Source organism: Danio aesculapii, chromosome 13, assembly GCF_903798145.1.
Source record: "Danio aesculapii chromosome 13, fDanAes4.1, whole genome shotgun sequence".
Lineage (NCBI taxonomy): Eukaryota > Metazoa > Chordata > Actinopteri > Cypriniformes > Danionidae > Danio > Danio aesculapii.
Genome location: NC_079447.1, coordinates 51549805 through 51560148, shown reverse-complemented (window position 1 = coordinate 51560148; position 10344 = coordinate 51549805). Strand labels below are relative to the sequence as shown.

At 39.2% G+C, this 10344-nt stretch overlaps 1 protein-coding gene across 7 annotated transcripts in view; it reads right to left on the bottom strand.

Moving 5' to 3' along the window:
- The window catches only part of mlip (muscular LMNA-interacting protein), a 76966-nt gene that overhangs the window by 33591 nt on the left and 33031 nt on the right, over positions 1 to 10344 (bottom strand). For 6 of the 7 annotated variants that reach the window (XM_056471381.1, XM_056471382.1, XM_056471383.1 and 3 more), the window contains exons 4-6: positions 7226 to 9691; positions 3984 to 4055; positions 1793 to 1873 (exon numbers count right to left, since the gene is read on the bottom strand). In XM_056471381.1, the coding sequence (XP_056327356.1) occupies positions 1793 to 1873; positions 3984 to 4055; positions 7226 to 9691 (2619 nt within the window). The remainder of the gene's footprint in view (positions 1 to 1792; positions 1874 to 3983; positions 4056 to 7225; positions 9692 to 10344) is intronic. The other variant, XM_056471388.1, reaches the window with a different exon arrangement.

Below are 10344 nucleotides of genomic sequence, written 5' to 3'. Positions count from 1 at the left end.
AATGTTAAGGAAACAAACATTCACTCAAATGTAAAATATAGTTTTATAAAACATGAAGTTATTGAATAACTCTTAATCAACTTAAATATACATTCATTTATTTTCTTTTCAGCTTAGTCCCTTTGTTAATCTGGGGTCGCCACAGCGGAATGAACCACCAACTTATCCAGCATTTGTTTTATGCAGGGAATGCCCTTCCAGCCACAACCCATCTCTGGGAAAAACTTAAATATTTAATTTGAAAAAAATACTATAAAATCAAAGTAAACCTGCACTTTAACTAAATACATGTAACGTTATAGGCTCCGCTGTTGCTATTGTTTTATTTTCAATATCTGATGTAAACCTTTAGTGGCTATTAATGTCACACATGACAATCAAACTCACTTTAGAAATACAAAAAAAAACTGAATAGCATTAAAAAAATAACAAAAAAAATTCGTAGTCACATAACATGAAAACTGCTAGTTATCTTTGGTCATTTTTGTGTGAGATGCTAATGGTCTAATCCGATTCAATGATCTATGCTAAGCTAAGCTAAAAGTGTTCCCGTCAGACTCAAAGGTCGGCTGAATGAATCCAAATATGATGAAACTAATCCCCTTATCTGTAGTGGAGCTGTAAAATTTGCATATTTACAAAAAAAAAAGTGGAGTGTTCCTTTAAAAAGCGATATACACTGACAAAAAGGATTCATTGGATTTACTCTTTTTTTAAGGTAAGTGGTTGCAAACAAATTATATAGGCTGAATTTAAACAATTCAAGTTGAACAATACTTAATTTAATTGTTTGTTTAAATTCAGCCCATATTAATTGTTGGCAACCACTTACCTTTTAAGTGATGCTAACGGTCTAATCCGATTCAATAATCTATGCTAAGCTAAGCTAAAAAATGCTCCCGCCAGACCCAAAGGTCGGCTGAATGGATCCAAAAATGATAAAACTAAACCCCTTAACTCTAGTGGAGCTGTAAAATGAGCATATTTACAAAAAGTAGTGTTTTCCACTAGAAGTTATCCTTGGAAATCAGGAATTACAAAGTTATTAACATATCTCTTTTTCTTTTCATTAAACAGTTGTATTTGTATTGCTGACAAAAATCAGCAATTGTATTGCTAATGTTGAGTCTGATATGTTTTGCATCCTAATAAATCATTTTTGCAGAAGTAGATGAAGCTGATTGTATAAATTAACTAGAGCTCTGCAACTAAAAACTTCCTGTCAACAGAAATGTGTTAAAACTGAGTACAGAATATTTGCAGTTGAGAAAGTAAGCTTAAGCTTTTAATGCTGTGCAGTGAATTCGTAGAAAAAGAGGACGTATGTATGGGTGCGGCCAATGGAGGACTGGAGAATGATTGACAAGTGACGAATTCCACTTAACTCCACCTGTTAATATCAGCTGCCTATATAAGCTGAAGTGAAATAAAAACTGTGTGCACATCCTGAATGTAATATGAATATGTTACACCTTAAAGAAAAACCTCTCCTAACCTTTTTTTATTGAACACGCAAGGAATTGATAAGCGATATACAGTGACAAAAGTGATTCATTAGATTGACTATATTTTTTTAAGGTAAATGGTTGGAAACTATTTATATCAGCTGAATTTAAACAAACAAATCAAGTTAAACATTACTAAACCTAATTTGTTTGTTTAAATTCAGCCCATATTAATTGTTTGCAGCTACTTACCTTAAGAAAAAAAAATTCAGTATAGGCTAACCCTCATTTTTCACCTAATCCAATATAAAAATGTACTCAGACGCAGTATATTTATTGTAATGTACCTCAGCATGTGGGTCTTCCCAGGAATAGTTGTCTGCAGGGTTGAGCAAAGCTTCTTTCCTGCTGACCTCTTCATCTATAGCCTTCAGCAGGGAGACAATTAAGAGTTATAGATGAAGCTTTAATCCTTTAATAATCTTGACCTTAAAGGGTAGTAAAGTGGATCCCAAAGGTCTATCCTTGTCTACATGGCCATTTCTGACCCTATCCAGTGTGATTTAACCTCTGCTATAATGTCTAATGAGGTTTGCGCTGTGGTGACGTTGTTAAAGCTTCTTTTATCCACTTATGAATAATTCCAGTCTGATGTCAATAACACTTTAAAATAATGGTCCATTGGTTAATGCATTCACTAACATGAATTGAGAATGAACAATCTTTATTAATTATAGTTCGACGTTTACTAATGCATTAATAAAGTACAAAGCTGTGCTTGTAAATTTTAGTTAATGCGCTGTGAGCTATCAAGTATAGGGAGACCACATGGGAAAGCTAGGTTGCTGCCGGATGTGAGACCAGCAGGGGGCGCTCAACCTGCAGTCTGTGTGGGTCCTAACCCCCCAGTATGTTGATGGGGACTCTATACTGCTCTGTGAGCGCCGTCTTTCGGATGAGACATTAAAGCGAGGCCCTTACCCTCTGTGCTCGTTAAAAATCCAAGGATGTCCTTTAAAAAGAGTAGGGTTTAACCCTGGCATTCTGGCCAAATTTGCCCACTGGCCTCTGTCCATCATGGCCTCCTAACCATCCCCATATCATAATTGGCTTCATCACTCCTCTCTACCAATCAGCTGGTGTGTGGTGTGCAGTTTGGCACAATATGGCTGCTGTCGTATCATCTAGGTGGATGCTGCACCCTGTGGTGGATGAGGAGATTCCCCTCAAAAATATGTTAAGCACTTGAGTGTCCAGAAAAGCGTTATATAAATGTAAGGAATTATAATTTTTAAGAACTAACGATGGACGACTGTGTTTTCATTTGCTAACATTAACTGATATAAATGCTGTAGTATTAGTAAATACATTTACTGCAACATTGACTAATTATTTCTCCCTTTATCTGTCACTGACCCGCAGGATGCTTAATGCTTAATTTACACATTTTCAATAAATTCCTATTCTAATCATGACAAACTGTATATCTTTGGAAAGGTCTAAGACTTCTGGATGCATATTTTACCACAGTTTTTACTTTGTTTGCTATATAGGATGAGTAAGAGATCTGAATCCATTTACTGTCATCCTTCAACCAGTGGGAGCATTTATGGCTACGTATTTAAACCATATTGTAGTCTAAACATCAATGCAAACATGACAAACTATATATCATTTGAAAGTTTAAAATTTCTAGTTTGCATATCTGGTATTAATAGATATTATTGTGCAACAGTAATTTATTAATTTGCAATAAGGAAGTTTTACCACTTACTTTGCTACAGCAATCCATATGCACAATAATTGTAGATGTTTTTTAGAGGCTAATTTCACATCAAATCCCACCAAAATGCCCACATTACCTAATAATTTTATGTCTACTTCACAAATGTTGTCAAAACTATGACAAAATATGGACAAAATAGGGGGCGCTCTTATATGGTCACCAATGTAAACTGCCATTTGGTGGTCATATTTGGTACTACAACCAAACAATATCTTACTGAAAGCCCATTTTTGGAGATACCAACTTCAAATTTGGATTATAAATAGTTCAGATATTAAGGTTTTCAGTGAAATTTGTGCTAAAACTGGTTCTATGTTTTAAATATTGTGACAATTAAGAGATTAAAGTATTCCCCCGATGTCCTATAATGAAAATAATTATAATAAAAATCATGGTAACAACTTTGTGCCCATACCAATTTTCATACCAATTCCATTCATTACCTGCTTATTATTAAGATACCCAATACCTAAACCAAACTACTACCTTAATAACCATTAATAAGCAGCAAATTAGGAGTTTATTGATCTAAAAATCATAGCTAATGGTTTATTATTAGTGAGAGTTGTAAAGGATGACCAAAGATTACGATTCAGGTTTATCCTACTCTAGTAGCATCCATCTTTAGTGACATTACAATTGCACAAAAACTGATCAATAAACACTAATGCAATGGCTTATTCTGAAAGCGAATGAATTTATAAATAGCTGCCATTTCTAGTTGTAATTAGTAATTAGATAAAGCAGCTCACCTGCTGTTCCAGGAGCAGCGTATTGGTAGGAATAGCGGCAAGTGCCTTGTAGGTGGATTTGATCTTGTATGTCTATAAAAGGAAAGGTTGACTGAGAAGTCATAAAGACCACAATTACAAAACCAAAATAATCCACAGCTGTGCACCAAGGGTGGGCGGTATGAGTATTTCCAAATCATAAAGCAGTCATATCATAATGCAGTTATTATTGCAAGGAAATGTGACTTCGATTCTAAAAACAAGCATGTGATACTTAAAACCTTTTTATTATTGGAGTGTGAATGAATGTAAAATGCTAACATACACATGCCTGCTACTGCCCATTAAAGAAACACTACTGTCTTTTTTTAAATACCATGTACATAATGTGATGGCAAAAACTCAAGACAACAGTTGTGTTGCTTTAAAGACACCATGAAGTTAAAATGAAGTTTTTTAGATGTTAGTATCAGTATTGTTAGTTTTTAAGATGTCTATAAGCTAGTGTGCACCAAAACAGTGACCAAATTTGCATTTAGAAGATATAAAATTGATATACACACGTAAAGCTTGTAGTTCGGCACTTCCGCCTATATGGAGCAATGATTTTTTTTCACGTCATATTAAGCTAGTTTCTCAAATCATAACCAATCAAATGCTGTCTTGTACCTGACTTTTATCACTCTCACTGGCAGAGCAGTGATAAAAACAATGCTATTGGCTGTTTTTTTTTTCTTTCTTTAAAGGGGAGGAGCTACACTATGTCCCACCCTCTCTTTGTGTTTCAGCTGAGATTGTCAAACATCGAATAAAAATGCATATTTCAAAGCACTTCATGGGACCTTTAACTCATTTTAATAAGTCATTCAGATTTTCCGCAAAGTTTAACTTACTATTTTTAGTCAGTTTGATTGCTGTAAGTTGAGATGACTATCCTACTGAAAAAAACCAGCCTAAACCAGCCTACGCTGGTTGGCTGGCTTTAGCTGGTTGACCAGCCTGGTTTTAGAGGGGTTTTGGCCACTTCCAGACTGGTTTCCAGCCATTTCCAGCCTGGTCTTAGCTGGTCAGGCTGGGAGATGACCAGCTAAAACCAGCTTGACCAGCTTAGCCAGGCTGTAAGCCCAGCCAAAACCAGCCATGTCCAGCTTAAACAAGGCTGGTCAATCTGGTTTTAGCGAATTTTAGCTGGTCATTTTCTAGCCTGACCAGCTAAGATCAGGCTGGAAATGGCTGGAAACCAGCCTGGAAATGGCCAAAACCCCTCTAAATCCAGGCTGGTCAATTAGCTAAAACCAGCCAACCAGCCTAGGCTGGTTTAAGCAGTTTTTTAGTAGGGTAGAAAAGCTAATTTGATTCAACTAAAAAATGTAAGACAGCAAGCTTTTTTATAGTGTAGGTTCATTTTTCAAGTCCTCTATATTATATTATATATTAAGATCATAGCAACTTTTCATTTTCCGTTGTTCTTAGCACAAGATGTAACTACAGAATGGTCAAGCTTTAATTAGGAAAGTTATCCTATTGATGAACATTAGATATGATAATGGTCTAATCTGATTCAATGATTTATGCTATGCTATGCAGGGGGGTGTTGTTGGGTTGTTTTGGGCACCCTAGTAGCAACTCTGGGGGCCCCAAAATGGCCCATTAGAATCGTCCTAACTATTCACCCCACCTCCATCACTGCCCACCACGTCCGAACTTCGGCTGAATGGATTCATAAATGGATAAAACAACTCATCATTTTAACTCTAGGGGACTTGACAAATTAGCATATTTCCAAAATAAAACTGGAGTGTTCCTTTAATTAACACATCGCCATCAGGTCATCATATTGTAGTCTACATATGAGTTACATCAACTAAGAGTTGAAGGAAAATTTATTGTAGTAATTATTTTTCAAATATTTCCAAATGATTTTATCAACACATTACTAAACATAAACATTTTAATAACTAATTTCTAATAGCTTAATTCAGTTATCTTTGCCATGATTACAGCACATAATAATTCAGTAGATATTTTCAACCCAGGCTCGTTCTGAAAACTTAGTCCCGAGGACGTTTCTGGAGAGCGCGAAATACGTCCCGGAAGGGATGTATTTTTGCAGTTTTTGGCTTCTCGGACGTCTCCCGCGAGTGGCGTTTGCGCCCGCGCTGTTATCACGTGAACCCACCAGAGGCCGCTCTCAAACGAACGTCTGTCTGTCCGACTGGCTGAATGATTGACTGGGCAACCGGCCAACCCACCCTCCTCCTTCCCCGAACCCAACCGATTTTACCGATCGACCCGCCCGCCCTAAACCCAACCAACAATTTACAAAAGCCGTCCGGAAAAAGAAAAGCCCTTGTCCAATTTTTTTTTACCACGTTTTCAGATTTTACCACATTCTCACCCTGTTATGTACTCGAACCCGCTCGTCGTCATCTTGGTCAGCTCCTCTCTTGCGTCTCGAGTCCACCAACGCACAGGACGAGCTAACCGGACAAACTGGTTGCAGCGGGAAAGCCCTCCACACGAAGGTAAGCGGTCAGCCGGCGAGCGCTAAAAGAAACGGTGTCATACCGCCCTGCAGCGTTCGTATAAAAAACGAAATGCAGCCATATGTACCTCCGGCTACATAATTTGCGGTCTCCAGAAACGTCCTCAAGACTACGTTTTCAGAATGAGCCTGGGTTGGATATTTTTCAAGATAAGCTGATAAGTATTCAGCTTAAAGTGACATTTAAAGGCTTAACTAGATTAATCAGGTCAACAAGCTTAATTAGTTGATTCGTGTTTTTTTCTGTAGACAAATCGAAAAGCAAAAGTCTTAAGGGGGGGTATTATATACTGACCTTACAAATTATTTTAAAAAGCTGCCTTTATTCCAGCCAAACTAAAAGAAATAAGACTTTTCTCTCACGAAGGAAATAAAATAGTCTTGGAAATACTGTGAAAATTTCCTTGCTCTGTTAAACATCACTTGGGAAATATTTGAGAAAGAAAATTAAAGCTGTATATTAGCCACATATAGCTGCGCAAGCACTTGCACAGTGACGAACCATGCATTCATAGCTCAAACCAAGAGAGTACGTGCAAATGCAAAACTCGCCTTTTACCAAAGATTTATTATTCTGGCTAGTATGCATAGATCATGTTTCCCAGCAATGTGGGAGGTTGTGATTAGGAATGCGTGTCACTTCATGAATGCATGCCAGTGTTCGGCGCTAAAGCATGCAAGTTGCGTGCAGGTAACAGCTAAAGGCCGTGCCCTGTACCTTTCTATTTTTACAATCCCCATCTGCGCAGTCTTGTGAGCTGCCCCACAGAGATGGAGAGGGTGATGAGCAGGAGTATGAGGGTGAGGGGGAGAGCTGACGGCCAGGGGAGGGGGACAGGGTGCCCCGATCTGGGGTGGACGACCGGGATTTTGGTTGAACTGTGGGCAAAGCTGGAGAAACTGGAGGTGTGTAGGACAGGCCGGAGAGTCCCATAGGTTTGGGAGAGGGAGACAGTCTTAAAGCAGGGGATGACAAGAGCACTCTCTCCAAATCATTTTTGATTTTGTTGCCTTTGATGGTTAAATCTGGGCATGTGGGATTGCTGTGTGATTCCAAAGTGGAAGGAGATTTACATGAATGCCGAGCTGGATTTGGTGCTGGATTGTCAGAGCTTTTGTTATGTTTCGAATAGGATGATTTCTGGCTCTGTTTTAGCTCTACTGAATATTCCTCTAGCCTGGGTTTTGTTTCAACATGCTTTACAGATGCTAAAGATTCAGGTAACTTGTTTGGATCCATGATTGCAGGGTGTTCCCTTGACGCTAATTGATTTTTTTGGTTCTCAGAATCACTGTGGGATTCAAATAAATGATAAAACGAAGGAGATTTACATGAATTCTGAGCTGAATTTGGTGCAAAATGGTCAGCTGAACTTTCTTTAACTTTCAGACAGGGCTCATTGTTTGGTTTCTGGCTCGATTTTAGCTCTATTGAAAATTTGTCTGATCTGGGTTTTGATTCAACATAAGTTAGAGATGCTATAGATTCAGGCAACTTGCTTGTATCCTTGATTGCAGGGCATCCCCTTGGCGCTAACTGATTGTTCTGGTTCTCAGAATCACTGTGGGATTCAAATATGTGATGAAACAAAGGAGATTTACATGAATTCTGAGTTGAATCTGGAGTTAAATTGTCAGCTGACCTTTCTTTAAGTTTCGAATAGGCCTCATTGGATGAATTCTGACTCTGTTTTAGCTCTACTGAATATTTGATATCTGACCTCTCATGGGGGTTTGTTTCAACATGCGTTGACGATGCTGAAGATTCAGCCAACTTGTTTGTATCCATGATTGCAGAGCGTTCTCTTGACGCTAATTGATTTTTCTGGTTCTCAGAATCACTGTGGGATTCAAATGTGTGATAAAATGAAGGAGATTTACATGAATTAGGAGCTGAATATGGTGCTAAATAGTCAGCTGAACTTTCTTTAAGTTGTGAATAGGGCTCACAGGATGATTGCTGACTCTGTTTTAGATCTATTGAATAATTGTCTGATCTGGTTTTTGTTTCAACGTGCCTTACAGATGCTAAAGATTCAGCTGACTTATTTGTATCCACAGTTGCAGGACAATCCCCTGACCCTAATTGATTTTTCTGGTTCTCAGTGCCAGAATAAAACAGAGTGCTTGATTTAGGAGACGAGCGGCTCATATGGGAGCCACTCAAAAGAGAGCTCGGAACTACCGGCAAACGATTTCCCTTATGACTTAATTTGGACAGGTGAGAATGGGCAGTTTGGACTGGTGGTAATCTTGGGTAAGGGGTGTGATTTGTGTGTGACTCTACTCTGCTACTACTGGGGAAAGGTTGGCATGAGTCAAGTCTTTCTGATGACTTTGTTGGTATGGTTTCATCAGTCGTCTTAACCTTTGATGAGACTAAAAGAGAGCTTTGGTCTTGCTTCTGAAGTTCTGAATTATGGCAAGGTTCACCACATGATCTATCAATACCAGTGCAAGACTTTGCTTTGGGCATGTTCATGGGTGCAACAGAAGAGGCAGCTGAGCATGCTAAGCATGAGGATACGTTAACCGGACTGATGGGCCAGCAGGGAGTGTAAGGTCTTTGAGAAGATGAGGACAGAACAGGTAGACGTCCTTTTCTGAGGATAGCTGTTAACAGGGAGAGTTGGGTTGGAGGGAGTCTGTGTCGGCCACGTGGTGAAAGGGGACACGGAGAGGTTGCCCGACTGTCACAGCATGGCGTCCCACAAGTGGACGACATGTGTAACAAACTAGATCCCGGAGCCAAAGAGTGCCGTTTGATTCTCATCACAGAAGGTGTGAATGTTCCTGATCTTATAGAGGAACATGGGGAAACTGTGCGACTGAGACCTGGAGATCCATCCTGTGAGAACATGTGAAGGCCTGACCAGCTTCTTTCTTTGTCCCATCCCTCGGAGAGTATAGACTCTTTTGAAGACATTGGAGAATTGAAAAAATCCACAGAGCCGGCAGGACTGAGGGCCTCTTGTCTTTGGGATGAGCTATTTAAAAACAGACCTGAGCTGACCTCGGCAGCCTCTGATACGTTGTGAAATCCAAGCTGGAAAATGCTGGGGTGTTTGTTTTCGGTGGTTTCCATGACAGCAGGGCCAGGCTCGGGGGATACGGCACTAAATTCTGTAGGAGGACCAACGAGGGAGGTGGGTGGTTTAAGTGTTAAATTGTCAGTGGACTGAATCTGAGGGGGGGGAATAGAAATGAAAGAAACATAAACTGACAGAACTCATTTTAATAATGATTTCAATGATGTCTAATTGTTGATTGGTGCAGAATGCTCAACACATCAATTCCACACAGGGGTTTATAAAAAAGGAGCCTGTTTGCTTTTGTCGGCTGATTAATCATAACTGAATATTAGATATTAAAGGGATAGTTCAACCTCCCAATTCGCTTACACCCAAGTGGTTCTAAAACAGGCATGGGCAAAGTCGATCCTCGAGGGCCGGTGTCCCTGCAGAGTTTTGCTCCAACAATAATCAAACACACCTGAACACCCTAATTAGTGTCTTCAAGATCACTAGAAAGCTACAAGCAGGTGTGTTTGATTAGGGTTGGTGCAAAACTATGCAGGGACACCGGCCCTCGAGGATCGAGTTTGCCCATCCCTGTTCTAAAACGTTTAGTAATCTTCTTCTTTACTTTCTTTTCTTAAATACAAAACAAGATATTCTTAAGAGTTTTGGGGGTTGGGCGGGTGGAGAGCAGCCATTGACATCCATAGTGGGAATAAAAAATACTATTGAAGTCAATGGCAACATTCTTCGACATATCTTCATTCGTGTTCGATAGAAGAAAGAAACACAAACCAGTTTAGAGCAAGTGGAGGATGAG